Source organism: Lontra canadensis, unplaced genomic scaffold (assembly GCF_010015895.1).
Source record: "Lontra canadensis isolate GAN:19392208 unplaced genomic scaffold, GSC_riverotter_1.0 scaffold146, whole genome shotgun sequence".
Taxonomy (NCBI): Eukaryota; Metazoa; Chordata; class Mammalia; order Carnivora; family Mustelidae; genus Lontra; species Lontra canadensis.
This window is the reverse complement of record NW_022631140.1, coordinates 288,929-314,866: the sequence shown is the minus strand read 5'-3', so window position 1 is coordinate 314,866 and position 25,938 is coordinate 288,929. Positions and strand designations below refer to the sequence as shown.

Here is a 25,938-nt window from a genome sequence, read left to right as displayed (position 1 = left end):
CTTCTCCTTGCTGCAGTCCCTGATTACTCTTTCTGGTTCACTCACTGAAAGCATGTGACACCTTTTAGTACTAATGCAATACACACCACATCCTTCTGCCCCTTTAGTATGTCTTGAAGTCCAGTTCTGGTTTTGAAAGCCCTATGAGACTGTTACAAGTGGTACATTTATGAAGGCAGTTCTGGCACATGGTGCAATATGGATAAACTTCAAAGACATTTTATGCTAAGTGAAATAAGCCAGTCACAAAAGGACAAATACTGTCACAATGAAGTAATTCCACCTATATGAGGTACCTAAAGGAGTCAAATTCATAGGTACGGAAAGTGGAATGATGGTTGCCAGTGACCAGGGAGAGGAAGGAATAGGGAGTGATTGTTTAGTGGCCATGGAGTTTTAGTTTGGGAAGATGAAAAAATTTCTGGGGATAGATAATGGTGATGGTTGCACAACAACGTGAATGTGATTGGTGTCCTTGAACTGTACAATTAAGCATGGTTAAAGTGGCAGATCTTACTTTCTGTATATTTTATCACAGTTTTTAAAAAGGGCATAGTAACAAATCACTCCAGGGGAATACGTTATAAGGTAAGTACTGTGATTTTTCTGATTTTACAGATGATAAGCAGCTATAGGTTATTTTGCTCAAAATTTTACAGCTTATGAGAGAGTTAGGATTTGAACTCAAATAGCCCAACTTTAGATCAATTACTGTACTATTCACACCATGAGGAAAAGATCACAATTGTTTTGAATATACTTAATGCCTAGCATAGAATATGGCACAGAGTAGATATTAAATAGGAGGCTCTCAGAATTATAATTTGTAAGAATTTATCTCAGAGCCAATCAGAATGATAATTGACATTCCAAATTTACAGTTTATATCTTTCATTGTGAATGTGGGGCTGCAACCTATTACATTTTGCATCTCTGTCACCTAATATTTTCATACATATTAGAAGACCATTAGATGTGAATATAATGAACTAATATAAAAATAGGAGCAGACGAATACTTATTTCAAGATTGATGAAAAAAGAATAAAACAATGAAGTAATCATTTCAGTTGACTAAATTTAACATTTTTGCCAGGTGATGTAAGTTTTTGAAATGTTTACTTCCCGTTGAAATTCCATTCTTTGTGATAAAATGGACTTGTTGTGGCTCAACCAATTTGCAGTCCTCCTCTGGAAAAATTTCGTTTTAAAGGTAAGTGGAGGTTCTGTGGGAAATGATTGTAAAGGCTAATGAACCTGAAGGGGAGAACTTTAAATAGTTTTTTCACTTCATTTTAGTTTATGGGTTTTTTTTTTGTTGTTGTTGTTGTTCCATGGCTTAATGTAGCAATTCTAATTCTGAAGAGTACTCATAGGATATGTCAATAGAATAGATAATGAAATGTGGAAAAGGGTGAAAAAGGCTAGAAAGCCATTCATATTGTAGAACAGAGCTGAACAATATGTTTAAATTGTATACACATATATGCACAAGAGTATAGAATCACACACAGATACACGTATATAGACTCTTAATTTCAGAATCCTTTTGTTTCTTTTGCAGAAAAGGAAGATACTTTCTTTAGTTGTGGAAATCTGCATGACAGTCTTCTTCTCTCTATTGATTTTGCTTTATCGCAGCAATATAAAGAAGACGTTTCAGAATGTCACGGTTTTTCATCCTTTGTTTTTGATGTCCCCGCCTGATTTCATGTTTAATGGGAAACTTGAATATGAGTTAGCTTATGTGCCTTCTAAAAGTGATGTGGTAAAAAATATTACTGAGATGGTGAAAAACACATTAAATATCAATTTTACAGGTTAGAAATTGTGATGTCTAAAATGTTTTTTGTAGGGATGCCTGGGTGGCTTAGTTGGTTAAGCATCTGCTTTTGGGTCAGGTCATGATCCCAGGGTCCTGGGATGGAACCCTGCATCTGGCTCCCTGCTCTTCTGGGAGCCTGCTTTTCCCTTTCCCTTTCTTTGCTACCCCCGGCCCCCAACTTATATGCTCTCTCTCTCTCTCTCTCTCTGTCAAATAAATAAAAATCTTAAAAAAATTTTTTTGGTAGCATAATTATTAGCTTGTTTTTGAAAAGACATACTTCAATGAGCATAAACTTGTGCATTAATCTCCTGAATATAATAATATGAGCTCTGTCACATAATATCAGACATATTCTTGTCATAGTCATAAACAAAATATATTTAAAATTAGATGATGAAATTATGTAATTGTAAATCTTTGTCTCTGACTGCATTCTTAAACTAGGGTCAGCACTTAGTTGTGTACCAAAGAGACACAGAACGTCAGGATGACTTGAGTAGTTTCTTCTTGAATGCATGCATAAACTCTACCTCAAGATTGTTAATTTTACACATTTTAATGAAAATATTACTTAAGTGTGATATATGAATGCATTTGAAAAGAGTAAAACAGCGTAGAATTATACCAGAGCAATCCTCATTGCCTTACAGTCGCCTCCCTCTGCACCTGTTTTTCTTCTCTGTCTCCAATGTTAAAAACTGTCAGAATTTTGGTAAGCATCTCTCCCATCTTGTCTCACGATTTTACACGTGTTTGTGGGTTTATTCTGTTACATACTCACACAATTTTGTATTTATTTTTCTCATTTTAAGGGCAGAGCTTTGAGATGGGGGGAAGGATAGAAAATATATATTTACTTTGCTATCTTAAAAACCATCTTTAAAAAATAAAGCTACATTGTATAACTTAATGCAAAATTCCCATGGATTTTAAAATTAGAGATGAATCTCCAAAGAACATCAGTGCTTGTGGTGGGCTTAAAGTTACCTTTTTAACTATCCCTTTATGTGAAGGTGGGGAATAGAGAACAGGCTGCTGTGCTCTCATGGGAAAGTCTAAGAGGTATTGTTACTCTGTCATAAAGCCTTCATGAGAAAGTGTGTCTGAAGAATGGAGTAGAAATCTGATGCGTTGAAAGTCCATGGCGGCATTTGTTAATTAATGTCTAATAGAGTAAAGTGCTAATTTAAAGGGAAGGAAGCTGAGAAATTTTCCTCCTCTTGATTAGGCCAGACACCTTGTTCTAGTTTCTGTTGAACCATTTCTAGCAAAATAGCTCAGAAGATTTGAGAGGATATGTGTAAAAGTCTTCATTTGGAAAACTTCCATATTCAGATTATAATCTACTCTGAAGAATTATAACTTCTTTTTTTTTAAATTAACATATAATGTATTATTAGCCCCAGGGGTACAGGTCTGTGAATCGCCAGGATTACACACTTCACAGCACTCACCATAGCACATACCCTCCCGAGTGTCCATAACCCCACCACCCTCTCCCTACCTACCTCCCCCTGCAACCCTCACTTTGTTTTGTGAGATTAAGTCTGTTATGGTTTGTCTCCCTCCCGATCCCATCTTATTTCATGTATTCTTTTCCTACACCCCAAACCCCACCCCCCACGTTGCATCTCCACTTCCTCACATCAGGGAGATCACATGATAGTTGTCTTTCTCTGATTGACTTATTTTGCTAAGCATAATACCCTCTAGTTCCATCCATGTCATCGCTAATGGCAAGATTTCATTTCTTTTGATGGCTGCATAGTATTCCATTGTATATATATGTATATACCACATCTTCTTTATCCATTCATCTGTTGATGGACATCTAGGTTCTTTCCATAGTTTGGTTATTGTGGACATTGCTGCTGTAAACATTCAGGTGCATGTGCCCTTCGGATCACTACGTTTGTATCTTTAGGGTAAATACCCAGTAGTGCAATTGCTGGGTCGTAGGATAGCTCTGTTTTCAACTTTTTGAGGAACCTCCATGCTGTTTTCCAGAGTGGTTGCACCAGCTTGCATTCCCACCAACAGTGTAGGAGGGTTCCCCTTTCTCTGCATCCTCACCAGCATCTGTCATTTCCTGACTTGTTAATTTTAGCCATTCTGACTGGTGTGAGGTGGTGTCTCATTGTGGTTTTTCTTTGTATTTCCCTGATGCCAAGTGATGTGGAGCACTTTTCATGTGTCTGTTGGCCATCTGGATGTCTTCTTTGCAGAAATGTCTGTTCATGTCCTCTTCTCATTTCTTGATTGGATTATTTGTTCTTTGGGTGTTGAGTTTGCTAAGCTCTTTATAGATTTTGGATACTAGCCCTTTATCTGATATGTTGTTTGCAAATATCTTCTCCCATTCTGTCAGTTGTCTTTTGGTTTTGTTAACTGTTTCCTTTGCTGTGCAAAGGCTTTTGATCTTGATGAAATCCCAATAGTTCATTTTGCCCTTGCTTCCCTCGCCTTTGGCGATGTTCCTAGGAAGAAGTTGCTGTGGCTGGTGTTGAAGAGGTTGCTGCCTGTTTTCTCCTCAAGGATTTTGATGGATTCCTTTCTCACATTGAGGTCCTTCATCCATTTTGAGTCTGTTTTCATGTGTGGTGTAAGGAAAGGGTCCAATTTGATTTTTCTGCATGTGGCTGTCCAGTTTTCCCAACACCATTTGTTGAAGAGGCTGTCTTTTTTTCTTTTTTTAAAGATTTTATTTATTTATTTGACAGAGAGAAAGATCACAAGTAGGCAGAGAGGCAGGCAGAGAGAGAGGGGGAAGCAGGCTCTCCGTTAAGCAGAGAGCCCGACGCGGGGCTTGATCCCAGCATGACCCGAGCTGAAAGCAGAGGCTTAACCCACTGAGCCACCCAGGTGCCCCAAAGAGGCTGTCTTTTTTCCAATGGACATTCTTTCCTGCTTTGTTGAAGATTAGTTGACCATAGAGTTGAGGGTCTATTTCTGGGCTGTCTATTCTGTTCCATTGATCTATGTGTCTGTTTTTGTGCCAGAACCATACTGTCTTGATGATGACAGCTTTGTAATAGAGCTTAAAGTCTGGAATTGTGATGCCACCAACTTTGGCTTTTTTTTTTTTTTTTATTCCTTTGGCCATTCTAGGTCTTTTCTGGTTCCATATAAATTTTAGGATTATTTGTTCAATTTTTTTGAAAAAAGGATGGGATTTTGATAGGGATTGCATTAAATGTGTAGATTGCTTTGGGTAGCATAGACATTTTCACAATATTTGTTCTTCCAATCCATGAGCATGGAACATTTTTCCATTTCTTTGTGTCTTCCTCAATTTCTTTCATGAGTACTTTATAGTTTTCTAAGTATATATTCTTAGTCTCTTTGGTTAGGTTTATTCCTAGGTATCTTATGGTTTTGGGTGCAATTGTAAATGGAATTGACTCCTTAATTTCTCTTTCTTCTGTCTTGTCATTGGTGTAAAGAAATGCAACTGATTTCTGTGCATTGATTTTATATCCTGACACTTTACTGAATTCCTGTACAAATTCTAGCAGAGTTGGAGTGGAGTCTTTGAGTTTTCCACATAAAGTATCATATCATCTGCAAAGAGTGATAATTTGACTTCTTCTTTGCCAATTTGGATGCCTTTAATTTCCTTTTGTTGTCTGATTGCTGAGGCTAGGACTTCTAGTACTATGTTGAATAGCAGTGGTGATAACGGACATCCCTGCTGTGTTCCTGACCTTAGCGGAAAAGCTTTCAGTTTTTCTCCATTGAGAATGATATTTGCGGTGGGTTTTTCAGAGATGGCTTTGATAATATTGAGGTATGTGCCCTCTATCCCTACACTTGGAAGAGTGTTGATCAGGAAGGGATGCTATACTTTGTCAAATGCTTTTTCAGCATCTATGGAGAGTATCATATGGTTCTTGTTCTTTCTTTTATTAATGTGTTGTATCACATTGATTGATTTGCGGATGTTGAACCAACCTTGCAGCCCTGGAATAAACCCACTTGGTCGTGGTGAATAATCCTTTTAATGTACTGTTGGATCCTATTGGCTAGTATTTTGGTGAGAGTTTTTGCATCTGTGTTCACCAAGGATATTGGTCTGTAATTCTCTTTTTTTGATGGGATCCTTGTCTGGTTTTGGGATCAAGGTGATGCTGGCCTCATAAAATGAGTTTGGAAGTTTTCCTTCCATTTCTATTTTTTGGAGCAGTTTCAGGAGAATAGGTATTAATTCTTCTTTAAATGTTTGGTAGAATTCCCCTGGGAAGCTGTCTGGTCCTGGGCTTTTGTTTGTTTGGAGATTTTTTTTTAAGATGATGATGATGATGATTTTTTATTTCTTTTCAGCATAACAGAATTCATTGTTTTTGCACCACACCCAGTGCTCCATGCAATATGTGCCCTCCATAATACCCACCACCTGGCTCCCCCAACCTCCCACCCCCGCCCCTTTAAAACCCTCAGATTGTTTTTCAGAGTCCATAGTCTCTCATGGTTCACCTCCCCTTCCAATTTCCCTCAACTCCCTTCTCCTCTCCACCTCCCTATGTCCTCCATGTTATTTGTTATGCTCCACAAATAAGTGAAACCATGTGATACTTGACTCTCTCTGCTTGACTTATTGCACTCAGCATAATCCCTTCCAGTCCCGTCCATGTTGCTACAAAAGTTGGGTATTCATCCTTTCTGATGGAGGCATAATACTCCGTAGTGTATATGGACCACATCTTCCTTATCCATTCGTCCGTTGAAGGGCATCTTGGTTCTTTCCACAGTTTGGTGACAGTGGCTATTGCTGCTATAAACATTGGGGTACAGATGGCCCTTCTTTTCACTACATCTGTATCTTTAGGGTAAATACCCAGGAGTGCAATTGCAGGGTCAAAGGGAAGCTCGCTCGCGCGCGCTCTCTCTCTCTCTCTCTCTCTCTCTCTCTATATATATATACATATATACTTTATTTATTTATTTATTTTTTTGCCTAATAAAACATTTTTGTTCAGAATCTCAGTCTTCCTTCCTTTCATTACAAGGTTATTCACATCCCTTTGGTGCCTCATGAATAATTCGACCACCTCTACTTCCTCAATCTCCATGAAAGTTATTCTTACCTAAATTTGTCTGCCTTTTTTTTTTTTATTTTCAGCATAACAGTATTTTTTTTTTTTTACCACACCCAGTGCTCCATGCAGTCCGTGCTCTCTCTAATACCCACCACCTGGTTCCCCCAACCTCCCACCCCCCCCACCTCTTCGAACCCTTCAGATTGTTTTTCAGAGTCCATAGTCTCTCATTGTTCACCTCCCCTTCCAATTTCCCCCAACTGCCTTCGCCTAACTCCCCATGTCCTCCATGCTATTTGTTATGCTCCACAAATAAATGAAACCATATGATAATTGACTCTCTCTGCTTGACTTATTGCACTCAGCATAATCTCTTCCAGTCCCGCCCATGTTGCTACAAAAGTTGGGTGTTCATCCTTTCTGATGGAGGCATAATACTCCATAGTGTATATGGACCACATCTTCCTTATCCATTCGTCCGTTGAAGGGCATCTTGGTTCTTTCCACAGTTTGGTGACCGTGGCCATTGCTGCTATAAACATTGGGGTACAGATGGTCCTTCTTTTCACTACATCTGTATCTTTGGGGTAAACACCCAGTAGTGCAATTGCAGAGTCATAGGGAAACTCTATTTTTAATTTCTTGAGGAATCTCCACACTGTTCTCCAAAGTGGCTGCACCAACTTGCATTCCCACCAACAGTGTAAGAGGGTTCCCCTTTCTTCACATCCTCTCCAACACATGTTGTTTCCCGTTGAGATCAGGAACACAATAAGGATGCCCACTCTCACCACTCTTGTTCAACATAGTATTAGAAGTCCTAGCAACAGCAATCAGACAACAAAGAGAAATAAAATGTATCCAAATTGGCAATGAAGAAGTCAAACTCTCTCTCTTTGCAGATGACATGATTCTTTATATGGAAAACCCAAAAGACTCCACCCCCAAACTACTCAAACTGATACAGCAATTCAGTAACGTGGCAGGATACAACATCAATGTACAGAAATCAGTGGCTTTCTTATACACTAACAATGAAAATACAGAAAGGCAAATTAGAGAATTGATTCCATTTACTATAGCACCAAGAACCATAAAATACCTGGGACTAAACCTAACCAAAGAAGTAAAGGATCTGTACTTGAGGAACTATAGAACACTCATGAAAGAAACTGAAGAAGAGACAAAAAGATGGAAGACCATTCCATGCTCTTGGATCGGAAGAATAAACATTGTTAAAATGTTTGGAGATTTTTGATGACTGCTTCAATCTCCTTACTGGTAATGGGTCTGTTCATGTTTTCTATTTCTTCCTGGTTCAGTTTTGGTAGTTTATATGTCTCTAGGAATGCATCCATTTCTTCCAGATTGTCAAATTTGCTGGCATAGAGTTGCTCATAATATGTTCTTATAATTGTTTGTATTTCTTTGGTGTTGGTTGTATCTCTCCTCTTTCATTCATGATTTTATTTGGGTCCTTTCTCTTTTCTTTTTGATAATTCTGGTCAGGGTTTTATCAATCTTATTAATTCTTTCAAAGAACCATTTCCTAGTATTGTTGATTTGTTCTATTGTTTTTTTGTTTGTTTGTTTGTTTCGATTTCATTGATTTCTGCTCTGATCTTTACGATTTCTCTTCTCCTGCTGAGTTTGGGCTTTCTTTGGTGTTCTTTCTCCAGCTCCTTTAGGTGTAGGGTTAGGTTGTGTATTTGAGACCTTTCTTGTTTCTTGAGAAAGTCTTGTATCACTATATACTTTCCTCTCAGGACTTCCTTTGCTGTGTCCCACAGATTTTGAACCGTTGTGTTTTTATTATCATTTGTTTCCATAAATTTTTTTCAATTCTTCTTTAATTTTATGGTTGACCCATTCATTCTTTAGAAGGATGCTGTTTAGTTTCCGTGCATTTGGATTCTTTCCAAATTTCCTCTTGTGATTGAGTTCTAGCTTCAGAGCATTGTGGTCTGAAAATATGCAGGCAATGTTCCCAATACCGGTTGAGACCTGATTTATGACCCAGGATGTGTTCTGGAGAATGGTCCATGTGCACTAGAGAAGAATGTGTATTCTGTTGCTTTGGAATGGAATGTTCTGTATATATCTGTGATGTCCATCTGGTCCAGTGTGTCATTTAAGGCCTTTATTTTCTTGTTGATCTTTGGCTTGGATGATCTGTCCATTTCAGTGAGGGGAGTGTTAAAGTCCCCTACTATTGCTGTATTATTGTCAATGTGTTTCTTTGATTTTGTTTTTAATTGGTTTGTGTAGTTGGCTGCTCCCATGTTAGGGGCATAGCCATTTAAAATTGTTAGATCTTGTTGGACAGACCCTTTGAGTATGATATAGTGTCCTTTCTCATCTCTTATTATAATCTTAAGCTTAAAATCTAATTGATCTGATATAAGGATTGCCACCCCAGCTTTCTTTTGATGTCCATTAGCGTGGTAAATTGTTTTCCACACCCTTACTTTAAATCTGGAGGCGTCTTTGGGTCTAAAATGAGTTTCTTATAGACAGCATATTGATGGTTTTTGTTTTTGTTTTTGTTTTTTAATCCATTCTGCTACCCGTGTCTTTTGATTGGGGCATTTAGCCCATTTACATTCAGGGTAACTATTGATCGATATGAATTTAGTGCCATTGTATTACCTGTAAGGTGACTGTTACTGTATATTGTCTCTATTCTTTTCTGATCTATTACTTTTAGGCTCTCTCTTTGCTTAGAAGACCCCTTTCAGTATTTTCTATAGAGCTGGTTTGGTGTTTGCAAATTCTTTTAGTTTTTATTTGTCCCAGAAGATTTTTATCTCTCCTTCTATTTTCAATGTTAGCCTAGCTGGATATAGTATTCTTGGCTGCATAGTTTTCTCATTTAGTGCTCTGAATATATCATGCCAGTTCTTTCTGGCCTTCCAGGTCTCTGGGGATAAGTCTATTGCCAATCTAATATTTTTACTATTGTATATTACAGACTTCTTGTCCTGGGCTGCTTTTCGGATTTCCTCTTTGTCGCTAAGACTTGTAAATTTTACTATTAGACGACAGGGTGTGGACCTATTCTTATTCATTTTGAGGGGGGTTCTCTGTACCTCCTGGATTTTGATGCTTGTTCCCTTTGCCATGTTAGGGAAATTCTCTACAATAATTCTTTCCAATATACTTTCTGCTCCCCTCTCTCTTTCTTCTTCTTCTGGAATCCCAGTTATTCTAATATTGTTTTGTCTTATGGTATTACTTAACTCTCAAATTCTCTCTTCGTGGTCCAGTAGTTGTTCGTCTCTCTTTTCCTCAGCTTCTTTATTCTCTGTCATGTGGTCTTCTATATCACGAATTCTCTCTTCTGACTCACTTATCCTAGCAGTAAGAGGCTCCATTTTTTATTGCAGCTCATTAATAGCTTTTTTGATTTCAATTTGATTAGATTTTAGTTCCTTTATTTCTCCAGAAAGGGCTTTTATTTCTCCAGACAGGATTTGTCTAATATCTTCCATGCCTTTTTCGAGCCTGGCTAGCACCTTGAGAATTGTCATTCTGAACTCTAGTTCTGACATTATTACCAATGTCCATATTGATTAGGTCCCCGGTCTTTGGTACTGCCTTTTGTTCTTTTTTTTGTGGTGAGTTTTTCTACCTTGTCATTTTATCCAGATAAGAATATATGAAGGAACAAATAAAATACTAAAAGGGTGGCAAAGACCCCAGTAAAATGTGCTTTAACCAAATCAGAGGAGACCCCAAATTGTGGGAGGAAGAAATGGGGTAAAAAGAAGTTCAGAAAAAAATAATTAAAAAGAGAAAAAAATAAAAATATATATAAAAAAGAAAATATGTATATATTAGACTGGTGAATAGGAAAAGTTCACTCACTTAATTTTGGGATTATTTTGGTGTCTTAGAAGAAACTACGTCCCAGAATTTTAAGAATGAAAAACATATATAGGGGTAAACACAATGAAGTGATGGAATATGACTATAAAGATGAAAAAAATTTTTTTTTAATTCCTAAAAAAGGAGTTGATAAGTTGGTTGGGAGAATAAAGAAAAAGAAAGTGGAGAGAATTTGCTCAGGCTGGAGACTAGAACAAAACCCTGTTCTAGATTTAGGGAATATTTTGATCTATTAGAAGAAGTATCCCAAATATTTTTAGGAGAAAAAACCCTATGTGTATATAAAAAATAAAGTTAGATAAAATGAAGGATAAAATGTGAGTATAATAATGAAGGTTCAAAAAGATTTTTTTTTGAAAGGTGTTGTTAAGTAGTTAAAAAACATTAAAAGAGAAAAGGGTAAAAGTTAAAAAAATTAGCAGAAGAAAAAAAAAATTAAAAAAATTAATTAACTTTGCAAGACTAGAGAATCATGGGGAGAAAGCCATGAATTCCATGCTTAGCTTTCTCCTCCTCTGGAATTCCACTGTTCTCCTTGGTAAGTGAACTTGGTTGTGGCTGGATTTCTTGCTGATCTTCTTGGAGAGGGGCCTGTTGTAATGATTCTCAAGTGTCTTTGCCCATGATGAAACTGCAGTGCCCTTACCAGTGGCCAGGCTAAGTAATCCACCTGGGTTCCCTTTTGGGAGCTTTTGTTTCCTGAACACTTTCCATAGAGTTCCGGAGGACAGTAATGACAATGGCGGCCTCCCAATCCCCACCTTGGAGTTGCCGAGAGGTCGGCCCCACTCCTCAGTGCACCCTCAGAGAAAAGCGCTCAATCACTCCTGTCTCCCTGGCCTCTGGCTGAGTTCTGAGCTCACCCAGGCTGTGGCCAAGTGTCTCTGTCTCTGGCACACAGCCCTGCCTGGAGTCTCCGAACCCCGCAGATCCATGAGCATTTCCAGGGGAGTCTCCTCAGGTCTTGTGGGTCCCCTGCTCACAGAGCAGTGACCTGTGCCATGGATCAGGGTAAGGTAACCCCGAGTTGAGAGCTCACTCCTTGGCTCTGTCTCTGTAGCTGGCTTCTCTGCTCTAATACCTGTGAGCTCTGTGACACTCAGACACCCCCGATCCTTCTGTGACCCCGCGGGACCTGAGACCACGCTGTCCCTGCATAGCTTCACCCCTGTTTAGCCTCTGGAGTGATGTCCCTCTGTGGAGCAGACTTTTAAAAGTTCTGATTTTGTGCTCCCTTGCTCCGCTGCTTGCTGGGAGCTGGCCCCTCCCCCTATCTTCCCGTCGCTTTGGATTCACTTCTCTGCTGATCCTACCTTGCAGAAAGTGGTCAATTTTCTGTTTCTAGAATTGCTGCTCTTCTTCTCTTCAATCTCCTTTTGGATTTGTAGGTGTTTGGGATGGCTTGATAAGCTATCTAGCTGATCTGCTACCTGATGTCCTCTCAGCCTGCTACTTCTCCACCATCTTGACTCCTCCTGAATTATAACTTCTTAAAACAACTATTCAGTAGAAGCTTTTATTTATTATGTTTATCTTATTTTATTTTTAAAAGATTTTATTTATTGATTTGACAGAGAGAGAGAGAGAGATTACAAACAGACAGAGAAGCAGGCAGAGAGAGAGGGGCAAGCAGGCTCCCTGCTGAGCAGAGAGCCCGAAGTGGGGCTCAATCCTAGGACTCTGAGATCATGACCTCAGCCAAAGGCAGAGGCTTAACCCACTGAGCCACCCAGGTGCCCCTATTTATTATGTTTTAAAGATTTTATTTATTTATTCAAGAGAGAGAGTGTGCATGTACAAGTGGGAGGGCGCAGAAGGAGAAGCAGACTGCCAGGACCTGGGCATCATGACCTTAGCCAAAGACAGACACTTAACTAACTGAACCACCCAGATGCTCCTATAAGCTTTTTATATACCAATTCAAGTTCAGATGATATAGTATCTGAATAGCATAGTATAGTGTATTTACTATTAATATAATTGTGATTAGAAAGCTGGTGTTGGGTAAGACACTGATAATGGTATTTGATAACTTGGTTTAATCAGTATGTAGTGATAATGTCTGTTAAAATCTGTGGCAGAGGGGACCCCTGGGTGGCTCAGTCGGTTAAGTGTCTGCCCAGGGTCCTGGGTTTGACTCCTGCATTGGGCTCTCTGCTTGGTGGAGAGCCTGCTGCTCCCTCTCCCTCTGCCTCCTGCTCTGCCTACTTGTGCTCTCTCTCTGTCAAATAAATAAAATCTTCAAAAAAATCTGTGGCAAAGAATTCTTGAGGATTATGTAGTACTTTACTTTTAGCACAATGGAAGGGCCCCAATAGACACACACACACATTTGATTTTGAAAAATTTCAAACCTATGGAGAAAATGCAAATATGCTGCAATTTACCAAATAACATTTGCCACACTTACTTTTTTATTAGCCCTCTATACACACATATTTACATGCACACATGTAATATGTATGTAAGTATGTGCAACTAAAAGGATATATATAAAATTGCTGGATTTTTTTTTTCTCATCCATTGAGAATAAGTTGCATTCATCATGACATATCACCTCAAACACTATATATATCTCCTAATAAGGACATTGTCCAATATAACCTTTACAATTATTATACCCAAGAATTTTAAAATTGATACAATGATGTTATCTAATATATAATATATATAATATAAATATATAATATCTATATTTTCCCAATTGTCCTAATGAGGTTCTTTAGAGCTTTATTTTTCTTTTTTGTAATCCAGAATCCAGTTATTGATTTTTTTAAAGATTTTACTTATTTATTTACTTATTATTTATTTAGAGAGTGTGTGTGAGTGTAGTTGGGGGAGGAGCAGAGGAAAAGAGAATCTCAAGCAGACTCCACTCCTCCAGCACAAGCCTGTCTTGGGGCCTGATCCCAGAACCCTAAGATAGTGACCTGAGCTGAAACCAAGAGTTGGATACCCAACCAAGAGCCACCCAGGCTCCTCCCTATTGGAGATTTTTAAATATTCACTGGGCTTGGCAAACTTTCCTGTGAAGGGCCAGACAGCAAATATATTAGGTTTTATGGGCTATGTGGGTTTCTATCAAATATTTTTTTTTTTTTAGGAGCCCTTTGGAGATGTTAAAAACATCCATAATTCCCAGGCCCATACCAAAGCAGACTGGGGTAGATTTGACCTGCACAGGACCATAATTTGCTGACCTCTGGCTTAGAATACTTTCTTAGATTGCTTTTGTTATTTTGTCTTTAATGACATTGATATTTTTAAGAGACTTGGCCAGTTCTTTTGCAGAAGTCTTAATTTGTATTTGCTTGTTTCCTTACATTTAGTTCAGTTTGGTCATTTGTGTTGAAAATATTATATCTTTCTTATAAGATCCTCTTAGTGAATCACTTTTGAAAACTTATTACCTGTTTGTTCCTCAATTCGTGGTATCATGCTTGCTCATTTTAGAGTAAGATGGATTTCCCCCAGTTTCCATTATCAAGGCAGTTTTCCTTTTTGTAGTTAATAAGGAATCTGTAATTTTAAGTTAGAGCACTTTCAGCACCCTAGAAGCTTCCTTTGTGCCAAAGTTGCAGTTAGGACTCCCCCAAATTTAACTACTATTTTAACTTCTAAGACCATAGATTTGTTTTGCCTGCTTCTCACCTTACATAAATGAAGCTATTCGCTATTTCTCGTTATGGCATTCTCTGTTATATACAGTATGATATAGTTTCTGTGTGTGTGCTTTCATGTAGCAGCACATTTGTAAGAGTCATCCAAATTGTGTGATTTTTCACTAATTTTCTTTATAAAATCCCATTATGTTAATATTATACAATCTATTTGTTTATTATTGATGAACATTTGAGTTGATTCCACATTTTAACTATTATGAGTAGTGCTGTTATGAACATAACAAAAGGTTAAGAACCTTTTGATGAACATAAATACATATATACGCCTTTTTGTTTGGTATATATCTAGGAGTGAAATTGTTGGGTCATGGGGGATATAACTATTTAGATTTACAGAAATGTATGAGAGTTTCAGTTCCATATCTTCACCAACACTTGATATGTTATATCTTTTGATAGGAAGTAACTAATAAAGCCATTCTTCTCTGTTCCCTGTCTCTGGAGAAAATTTTTCAGTATTTCCCCACTGAGCAACATATTTATTATATGTTATTTGTAGATGTTCTTTATCAGGTTTAGAAAGCTTCCTTCTATTCCTCATTTGCCAAGATTTTTGAAAAATCATTAATTAGTATTCAATTTTGTCAAATGCCTTTTCTGTGTTTCTTGAGATGGTCATATGACTTTTCTTATTTTTGTTAATGTAATGATTTTTCAACTATTGAATCATTCATCCATTTACTTGGGTTTATTCTATGAATTTTATTTGCTAATATTTTGTTAAGAAATTTCACATGCATGTTTAAGACATCAGTCTATTTTTTAAAATTTTACTTATTTATTTGAGAGAGAGAGAGAGTAGGGTGAGGACCAGAGGGAGAAGGAGACTCGCCAAGCAGGGAGCCTGATGTGGAACTCCATCCTGGGACTCCGGGATAACGACCTGAGCCAAAGGGAGATGCTTAACCAGCTGAGCCCCAAGACATTAGTCTATTTTGTGTTATTTGTTCCATGAGTTATTGAGAGTATATTTCCTCCACGCCCAGTGTAGAGCACATGCAGGACTTGAACTCACAACCCTGAGATCAAGAATCAGACGCTTAACCAGCTGAGCACCCAGATGCCCTAAAAGCTCATCTTTTAATACACTTTGTTATTCATCCATCGTGTTTCCATATAAATTTTAGAACTGGCTTGTAATTTTTCATAAGAATTGTTTGGATTTTTTGGGGAAATGTTTTAATTTTTTAATTTTATTTACCAGTTTTATTTTTATATTATTAATGATTGACAAAAACTGTATATATTTAGGTCATATAATAGGATGTTTTGGTATACATATACCTTTAGTGTCACAATCAAGCTAATTAACATATCCATCAGCTCACATATTTACCTTTTTTTGTGGTGAGAACTCTTGAGATCTATTCAAGAAGATTGATATTTTATTATGTTTTGTTTTGTTATATTTAAATCCAAGTTAGTTAACAGATTGGATTTTTACTAGAATTACATTGACTTTATATGTCAATTTTTACAGAAGAGACATCTTTACGGTATGAATCTTTGCACATGTTATATAACTTTATTTTAAAAATCTTATTTCTCCATATTATATTTTCTTATAGAGGGGGCTATCAAAGACTTTAATAACCTGTTAACATTGGAAATATTTTAGTTCTTAAGAAAAAACTTTAGTCATTTAAGTTAACTGTATGTGTGTGGTTGTGTGTGTTTTGTTTTGAGAGTTTGTTTTTTAAAATTTCATACAGATTCATTTGTGAATAAGAAAAGTACTACTTTTATTAATTTTTTATTTTTTAAAAATTTCGTTTATTTTTCAATTTTTAATTTAAATTCACAATTGTTTTCTAGAATACAATTTATTCTACAATTACTTTTCAAAATAAACCTACAGAAATAATTTTGTCACTTATTTCCTCTCAAAATTTTTTTAATGACTAGATTTCAAAATACAATTGAAAAATTCCCCTTGTCACAGTTTACCTTAATACACAGTTATTGTAATGATTAAATATTGTTTATAATGTGTTCCAGCTTTTATAAAACACAAGAATTTTTGTGTAGCCCAGATATCCATTAGGTCACCTTGATATTGTTTTAAAATGAGCAATAATGTTTTAATTGAGTAATAAAGTTTTAAAATGTATTGTGTTATGACAGGATTATGGTATTCATGGTACAGATAGGGATAATCATTAGACATTTTCCATTTATGTGATGACTTACTGAGATTTTTTTTCTCTACAGTTCGAGGTTTTTCTTCAGAAGCACAGTTTGAGAAGTATGTTGAGTATGAAAAGAAGCCTACGGTTCGTGTGGTGGCTGCTGTTGTATTTGATCATGACTTCAAAAATAGCGATGACCGTTTGCCACTTCAGGTAAGAAATTTTTGTCTAAAGAATTTATAATTAAATGTTAGGTTTCAGAGGTTTAATGAGATACAGGTAACCTCCCCATTTTATAAATGGGAAAAATTTTAAGTTGCCCAAGATCTTAACTTCTAGTAGATAACAAAACCGGGATTTGAATCCTGTGCCAATTTATTTTATTATATTTTACTTTAAAAATATTTATATATTTGTCAGAGAGAGAGAGAGTGCATAAGCAGAAGGAGTGGCAGGCAGAGGGAGAGGGAGAAGTAGGCTGGATCCCAGGACACTGGGATCCCAAGGGAGCTGCTTAACCAACTGAGCCACCCAGGTGTTTCTGTGCCAACTTATTTTAATACCTGTTGTTTTTACTGTGAGGAGAAAACTGTCACCTGCTACCTTATGGTCTTAAATTCAGAAAATAGAGTAGTAGGAGCTTTAGTAAGGATATTCACTTTACAAATCTCCCTGGCCAGGCAGATCCTTCCAGTCTTGCCAATGGTGGTTAAGAAAATAACAATGTAGCTAGGTAAAAAAGATGGGTAACAATGTCCGTTCCCTGTTCAAATGCCTTCCGGAATTTCAGATAGTGCATATCTGTAATATGATATTTAAACTCTTTAATGAGCTAATTTTAAGTGTAATTGGCATTCTAACTTTGTATCTGAAGTACTTTCATAACAAAGCTATTATTATATGAAAGTTAAAAGTAAAAGTAAAAACAAGAACTGAACACTTCACTCATATCTGGATGTCTTTTAAAGCTGAGGTAGCTCCCTTTCCTGGAACTGTGAACTCCAGAAGGAGTTTTTATGTCCTCTTATTAGAACAATCCACTTGCTTCTTGTTTTGCTTTGGTGAATGCCCCCTGTTTTTCACTTTGTATAAAGTTTTAATGTATTTGTTTTAGGTCTCCAAAGAGGTAATTGCTTTAACTTTCAGAATTCTTGATTATCACTGGTGGTGTGAATGGAAGGTTCTGTAACCCCACCAGTAACTGGTCTGGAGGTCCTTGAAATGTTAAAGTTTGGCCATTAAAAAAAAAAAAAGGCATATACATATATACCAACAGAGATTCCAGCATGAAAGACTTATTTCTTTTGAGTGAATTACCTAATTTCTAAATCTCTAGTGTCAGCTTTTAGGGTTTTCCAGCTTGCATCAGAATTAGGACAGACCCCAGGGAAGACTTTGATAACATCCCTTAAGGAGAGAAAATGGATAGTGTTCGAACTTTGGTAACTTGGTGTATCTCTTTACCACAAGTTAGAGATGAGCCAGCCAGGGTTGAGGGAAATGATCAAACTATAGTATTTATGCACAGATTCAAATCTTGTTTAGGATACGAGTTTGCTAATGGAAGGAAGGAAAGAGAAAGAAAAATCACTGGTAGGACAGTATGTAGCCTTTTTTTCTGTTCTGTCCTCTCCTCACTTTTCCTAGCTGTGCCTAGTTTACACTAATTACAGCATCAGAAGTATATGCTGATGGTGATACAGGTTCATTGGTATATATAGAGCTTCTGGTTCAAATTTCTAATAACTTTGGTGCAGTACAAGCTTCCATTTTGTTGATGTTTCACTGTGTCTAGCATTTAGAATGGATACCTGACAAGATTTTTCCCCCGGTTATTTCCCTAGGTGCCTGTTCTCTTTTTCCAGTTTATCAAACAAGATGTCTTACCTGTTTTCTGAGTCTGTGGCCTGCTATACTCTCCCTGCCCCCCAAAACCAACTCTTCTGTAACTTAGCTGATTTTCCTGGTCAAGACCTCTTTCTACTATAGATACCACGATGATACACCAAGAACACAGAAAAGATCATGTCATTGTGCTGTGTAAAACACTCCAGGGGTTCTCCATGAACTACAGAAGGTCTTTTGTGTGGAATTCAAGGTCATTAGTAACCTGTTTTCTGAATAACCCTTCAGCCTCACGTTGCCTCTTTCTTTGAACTTCATGCTCTAGCAATATTGAACCAGTAGTAGTTGTTTGTATATATTATGTGGTCTATTGCTTCTCTGCCTTTGATCACATTATCCTCTTTTCTTTTGATGCTCTGCGTGTCCCTCTTTTTCTGAGTAACTTTTAGTATTAATTTCTATAAAACTTGTGCTGTAAGTATCTATCCAAATTCTCCCCTTCTCTCTTCTGTGCTTCCTGAATACTTGGTCACTTCCTTGAGCTCAAGAATTGTGTATTGATAGTATGTAGCTACTTAAAATGTTGCTTTTGAATTACTGAATTATGTGAATGTTTGCCTAGACTTGGTGCACTTGCCAGTTCCTTCTCAGGCTATTGACTTCTTTCTCTGTTCAGCCTCTACTGGCCTTAGGCAACTGTAGGTTCTTGCTTTGTCAGGCTACTCAGATCTACCATAATTTACCCTGAGGTTGGCTCAGCTCTCTAGATAAATCATTTTCTTTTCATGTAGTTTATAAAATATATAGCATTCTACATTTTAATTTTATTAACCCTACTTTCATTATATCTGGGCTTTTTCCTTTTCTGCTAGTCACTTTTTAAAGGGGAAGATAATCACTGTATCTGGGCTTTTTCCTTTTCTCTTGGTCACTTTTTAAAGGGGGAGATAATCATTATATCTGGGCTTTTTCCTTTTCTGTTGGTCACTTTTTAAAGCTGGAGATAATCTTTACCATAGTTGGCTAACATAATAGGAAAGAAAATAAATAGAACTGTTGAAGGAGTTAGGCAAGCCAGTTGTAGATGTAGAAAAATAACATTGGTAATCATCAAGGTACCACTGTTGGAATCAATTCTCTAATTTCCCTTTCTATATTTTCATTGTTAGTGGATAAGAACGCAACTGATTTCTGTGCTTTGATTTTGTATCTTGCCAATATTATTGAATTGCTGTATGAGTTTTAGTAGTTTGGGGGTGGAGTCTTTTGGGTTTTCCATATAAAGTATCATGTCATCTGTGAAGAGAGAGAGTTTGACGTATTCTTTGCCAATTTGAATACCTTTTATTTCTTTTTGTTGTCTGATTGCTGTTGCTAGGACTTTTAGTACTACAATGAACAAGAGTGGTGAGAGTGGGCATCCCTGTTGTGTTCCTGATCTCGATGGGAGGGCTGTCAGCTTTTCCCCATTGGGGATGATATTCGCTATGGATTTTTCATAGATAGATTTTATGAACTTTAGGAATGTTCCCTCTATCTGTATACTTTGAAGAGTTATGGCACCAAGAACTATGAGATACCTTGGAATAAACCTAACCAAAGAGGTAAAGGATCTGTACTCGAGGAACTACAGAACACTCATGAAAGAAATTGAAGAAGACATAAAAAGATGGAAAAGCATTCCATGGTCATGGATCAGAAGAATGAACATTGTTAAAATGTCTGTACTGCCCAGAGCAATCTATACTTTCAATGCCATCCCGATCAAAATTCCACTGGCATTTTTCAAAGTGCTGGAACAAACAATCCTAAAATTTATTTTGAACCAGAAAAGACCCCAAATCACTAAGGAAATGTTGAAGAAAAAAAATCTGGGGGCATCATGTTGCCTGATTTCAAGCTTTACTACCAATTTGCAATCACCAAGACAGCATGGTACTGGCACAAAAACAGACACATAGACTAATGAAACAGAGTAGAGAGTATAGATATAGACCCTCAACTCTATGGTTAAATAATCTTTAGCAAAGCAGGAAAAAAATAACCTAGTGGAAAAAAGACAGTGTCTTCAATAAATGGTGCTGAGAAAATTGGACAGCTATGTATAGAAGAATGAAACTCGACCATTCTCTTACATGATACACAAAGATAAACTCGAAGTGGATAAAAGACCTCAACATGAGACAGTAATCTATCAAAATCCTAGAGGAGAACATAGGCAGTAACCTCTTCACATCATCCATGGCAACTTCTTTCAAGACATGTCTCCAAAGGCAAAGGTTTGAACAAAAACAAAAATGAACTTTGGGGACTTCATCAAGATAAAAGTTTCTGCACAACAAAGGAAACAGTCAACAAAACAAAGAGGCAACCCACAGATAGGAGAAGATATTTGCAAATGACACTACAGACAAAGGTTGATATTCAACATCTATAAAGAATTCTTCAAATTCAACACCCAGAAAATAGATAATCATATCAAAAAATGGGCAGAAGACATGAACAGACACTTCTCCAAAGAAGACATACAAATGGCTATCAGAGACATGAAAAATGTTTATCAGCATTAGCCATCAGGGAAATTCAAATAAAAAAAACACATTGAGATACCATCTTACACCAGTTAGAAGGGCCGAAATTAACAAGACAGTAAACAACAAGCATTGGAGAGGATGTGGAGAAAGAGGAATGGTGCAAATGTAAGTTGGTGCAGCCACTTTGGAAAACAGTGTAGTGATTCCTCAAAAAATTAAAAATAGAGCTACCCTATGACCCTGCAATTGCACTACTGGGTATTTACCCCAAAGATACAGATGTAGTGACAAGAAGGCCCATATGTACCCCAATGTTCATAGCAGCAGTGGCCACAATCACCAAACTGTGGAAAGAGCCAAGATGCCCTTCAACAGATGAATGGATAAAGAAGATACGGTCCATATATAAAATGGAATATTATATCCCCATCAGAAAGGATGAATACCCAACTTTGTATCCACATGACAGGACTGGAGGAGATTATGCTGAGTGAAATAAGTCAAGCAGAGGGAGTCAATTATATGGTTTCATTTACTTGTGGAGCATAAAGAATAACATGGAGGACATTAGGAGAAGGAACGGAAAAGTTAATTGGGGTAAATCGGAGGGGGAGATGAACCATGAGAGACTGTGGACTCTGAGAAACAAAGAGGGTTTTGGAAGGGGAGGTGGTTGGGGGAATGGGTGAGCCTGGTGGTGGGTATTAAGGAGGGCATGTATTGCACGGAGCACTGGGTTTGGTGTATAAACAATGAATCTTGGAACACTGAAAAAAAAATAATAAACAATAAAAAGAAATTTTAAAAAAAGTTACCACTGTTGGCATCTTTGTAACTCAAGAGGCAAAATCCTAAAGATGATAGAGCAGAGATACAAATTTAATTGATTTCAAACTTTGTGATTATGGCACACGAGGCTTGCTGCTTGTCCCTTGCGTCAGTGATACTATCATTTCTTACCATTTAGAATACTGAATTGCTCACTCTGTCCTCCAAACACAAATTTTAGCTTTGTATTTTCCTCTCACTGTTGATACTTGCTTTTAGTGTTCATTGGTCTAACATGTTGTTTGTATTCTATTGTTTATTCCAGGTAAAATATCATCTGCGTTTTGGTGCAGGTACTGAGAGAACTTCGGATTTGCTAAGCTCCTTAGTAGATACTGGATGGAATACACACATTCTGTTTCCAGAGGTACCTTCTATAGGACCCAGGAACCCATTAAAGAATGATGGGGGAGATCCTGGTGAGCTGTCCCCCAGAATACTTACATTAATATTTTGCTTTCAAGCTAGCAGTCATATCAACATGTGTGAATCATTTTTTTTTCAGTGAGTGAAAAAGTTTATTCATTGTGGCAGTTCATATTTAAAATTGAGTTTTTATTGTAAAAACAAGCATGTAGAAAACCTTATACATTTGAAAAATATCTTCCTATTACTGTAAATCATTTCCTGAACTTTATCAGTATGTATCCTTGCATTTATATAGTCTTAGTTAGTAACATTGGCTCTGCTGACTTAATAGACACATCTTCGTAAACTAACATTGTCTGCATATTTATGGTTCTAAATTATTTTTATTTTTTTAATTTAAATTTTGGATAGTTAACATAGGATGCAATATTGGTTTCTAGAGTAGAGTTCAGTGACTCATCACTTACATACAATGCTCAGTGCTCATCACAGCGCATGCCTTCTTTAATACCCATTGCCCATCTAGCTCATCCCCTACCCACCTCTCTCTGTTTGTTCTCTACCCTTGCATGGCTTGTTTCCCCCCCCCCTCTTTTTTCTTTTCCCCCTTCCATATGTTCATCTGTTTTCTTTCTTAAATTCCACATGAGTGAGATCATATAGTATTTATCTTTCTCTGACTGACTTATTTCACTTAGCATAATATACGTTAGCTCCATCCACATCTTTGCAGATAGGAAGATTTCATTCTTTTTTAAAAAACTTAATTTCTTTTCAGTGTAACAGAATTCATTGTTTATGCACCATACCCAGTGCTCCATGCAATGCGTGCCCTCCATAATACCCACCACCAGGCTCCCCCAACCTCCCACCCCCTGCCCCTTCAAAACCCTCAGATTGTTTTTCAGAGTCTGTAGTCTCTCATGGTTCATCTCCCCCTCCAATTTCCCTCAATTCCCTTCTCCTCTACATCTCCCCATGTCCTCCGTGTTATTTCTTATGTTCCACAAATAAGTTAAACCATATGGTAATTGACTCTCTCTGCTTGACTTATTTCATTCAGCATAAGATTTCATTCTTTTTGATGGCTGAGTAATATTCTAGTATATATGTATACCACATCATCTTTATCCACTCATCAGTCCATGGACGTTTGGGCTCTCTCCATAGTTTGGCTATTGTTGATAATGCTGCTATAATAATCTGGGTGCACGTAGCCTTTCAAATCTGTATTTTTGTACCCTTTGGGAAAATACATACTAGTGCAATTGCTGAATCATAGGGTAGTTCTATTTTTAACTTTTTGAGAACCTCTGAACTGTTCTCCAGAGAGGCCACACCAGTTTGCATTCCCACCAACAGTGCAGGAGGGTTCCTCTTTTGTTTTTTTTTTTAAGTATTTTATTTATTTATTTGACAGAGAAAGAGCGATCACAAGTAGGCAGAGAGGCAGGCAGAGAGAGGGGGGATGCAGGCTCCCTGCTGAGCAGAGAGCCCGATGTGGGGCTTGATCCCAAGATCTTGAGATCATGACCTGAGCAGAGGCTTAACCCACTGAGCCATCCAGGTGCCCCAGAGTTGGTAGGTTCTTTATAGATTTTGGATACTAACCCTTTCTGAGGTATATCATTTGCAAATATCTTCTCCCATTCCATAGGTTGCCTTATAGTTTAGTAGTCAATTGTTTCCTTATTTGTGTAAAAGCTTTTTATCCTGATGAATTCCCAATCATTCAGTTTTGCTTCTGTATCCCTTTTGTTCCCCCTTCCTCCAGCGACATGTTTTTTGTTTGTTTTTATTTTTTTTTTATTAAACAGTATTCCTTGTTTTTGCACCACACCCAGTGCTCCATGCAATCCATGCCCTCTCTAATACCCACCACCTGGTTCCCCCAACTCCCACCCCCGCTGCTTCAAACCCCTCAGATTGTTTTTCAGAGTCCATAGTCTCTCATGGTTCACCTCCCCTTCCAATTTCCCCCAACTCCTTTCCCCTCTCTAACTCCCCTTGTCCTCCATGTCATTTGTTATGCTCCACAAATAAGTGAAACCATATGATAATTGACTCTCTCTGCTTGACTTATTTCACTCAGCATAATCTCTCCAGCGACATGTTTAATAAGAAATTGCTATGGCTGAAGTCAAAAAGGTTTCTGCCCATGTTCTCTAGGATTTTGATGGATTCCTGTCTCATATTGAAGTCTTTCATCCATTTTGAATTTATTTTTGTGTATGGTGGAAGAAAAGTGGTCCAGTTTCATTCTCCTGCATGTTGCTGTCAAGTTTTCCCAACCCTATTTGTTGAAGAGACTATCTTTTTTCCATTGGATATTCTTTCCTGCTTTGTCGAAGGAATGTGACCATATGGTTATGGGTCCATTTCTGGGTTCTTTATTCTGTTCCATTGATCTGTGTGTCTGTTTTTGTGCCAGTACCATACTGCCTTGATGACTACAGCTTTGTAATACAGCTTTGAAATCTGGAATCCTAATACCTCCAGTTTTGTTTTTCTTTTTCACAAATGCTTTGACTATTTGGGGTCTTTTATGGTTCCATACTAATTTTAGGATTGTTTGTTCTAGATCTGTGAAAAATGCTGGTGGTATTATGGTAGAGATTGCCTTAAATGTATAGATTGCTTTGGGTAATATAGACATTTTAATAATATGAGTTCTTCTAGTTCATGAGTATGGAATACTTTTCCATTTCTTTGTGTCCTCTTCAGTTTCTTTTCTCTTCTGTAGTTTTCAGAATACAGATCTTTTACTACTTTAGTTAGATTATTCCTAGGTATCTTATTGTTTTTGGTGCAATTGCAAATAGGATCAATTCCTTGATTTTTTTTTTTTTTTGTGGCTGCTTTGTTATTGGCTTATAGAAATGTAACAGATTTCTACACATTGATTTTATATACTGAAACTTTGCTGAATTCATGTATGAGTTCTAATAATTTTTTGGTGGAGCCTTTCAGAGTATTATGTCAACTGTAAATAATGAAGTAATGAAAGTTTGACTTCTTCTTTGCCACCTTGCCAGTTTGGATGCCTTTTATTTCTTTTTGTTGCCTATTCAAACAGGCTAAGACTTCCTGTACTATGTTAAGTAACAGTGGTGAGAGTGGACGTCCTTGTCTTCTTCCTTACTGAGAATGATATTAGCTGTTGGCCTTTCATATATGACCTTTATGATGTTGTGGTATGTTCCATCTATCCCTACTTTGTTGAGTTTTTTTTTTTAGGGAGGGGGGATTTTTATTTATTTATTTGACAGAGAGAGAGAGCCCAGCAAGGGGAGGAGCAGGCAGACGGAGAGGGAGAAGCAGGCTCACCGACCAGGGTGCCCAATGCAGGACTCGATCCCGGGACCCCGGGATTATGATCGGAGCTGAAGGCAGACGCTTAACCGACTAAGCTACCGAGGTGCCCCAAATTGAGGGTTTTTATCGAGAAAGGATGCTGTATTTTGTCAAATGCTTTTTCTTCATCTATTGACAGGATCATATGGTTCCTATCCTTTCTTCAATTAATATGGTGTATCCTGTTGATTGATTTGCAGATGTTGAACCACTCTTGCAGCCCAGAAATAAATCCTGCTTGATCATGGTGAACAATTCATTAAATGTATTTTTGAATTCAATTTTCTAGTATTTTATTGTGTCCATGTTCATCAGGGATATTGACCTATAATTTTCGAATTTGGAGAATAGTATTAACTCTTCTTTCAGTGTCTGGTAGAATTCCCCTGGGAATCTGTCTGGCCCTAGACTTTTGTTTGTTGGGAAATTTTTAATTACTGATTC

At 37.3% G+C, this 25,938-nt stretch overlaps 1 protein-coding gene across 1 annotated transcript in view; it reads left to right on the top strand.

Annotated features, from left to right (window-relative positions):
* Positions 1-1,100: 1,100 nt before the first annotated feature.
* Positions 1,101-25,938, top strand: part of LOC116859025 (ATP-binding cassette sub-family A member 3-like) — a 141,093-nt gene continuing 116,255 nt past the window's right edge. Inside the window, exons 1-4 of the mRNA XM_032844014.1 lie at positions 1,101-1,212; positions 1,564-1,819; positions 16,647-16,777; positions 22,037-22,190. Coding sequence (XP_032699905.1) covers positions 1,153-1,212; positions 1,564-1,819; positions 16,647-16,777; positions 22,037-22,190 — 601 coding nt within the window. The 5' untranslated portion in view covers positions 1,101-1,152. The remainder of the gene's footprint in view (positions 1,213-1,563; positions 1,820-16,646; positions 16,778-22,036; positions 22,191-25,938) is intronic.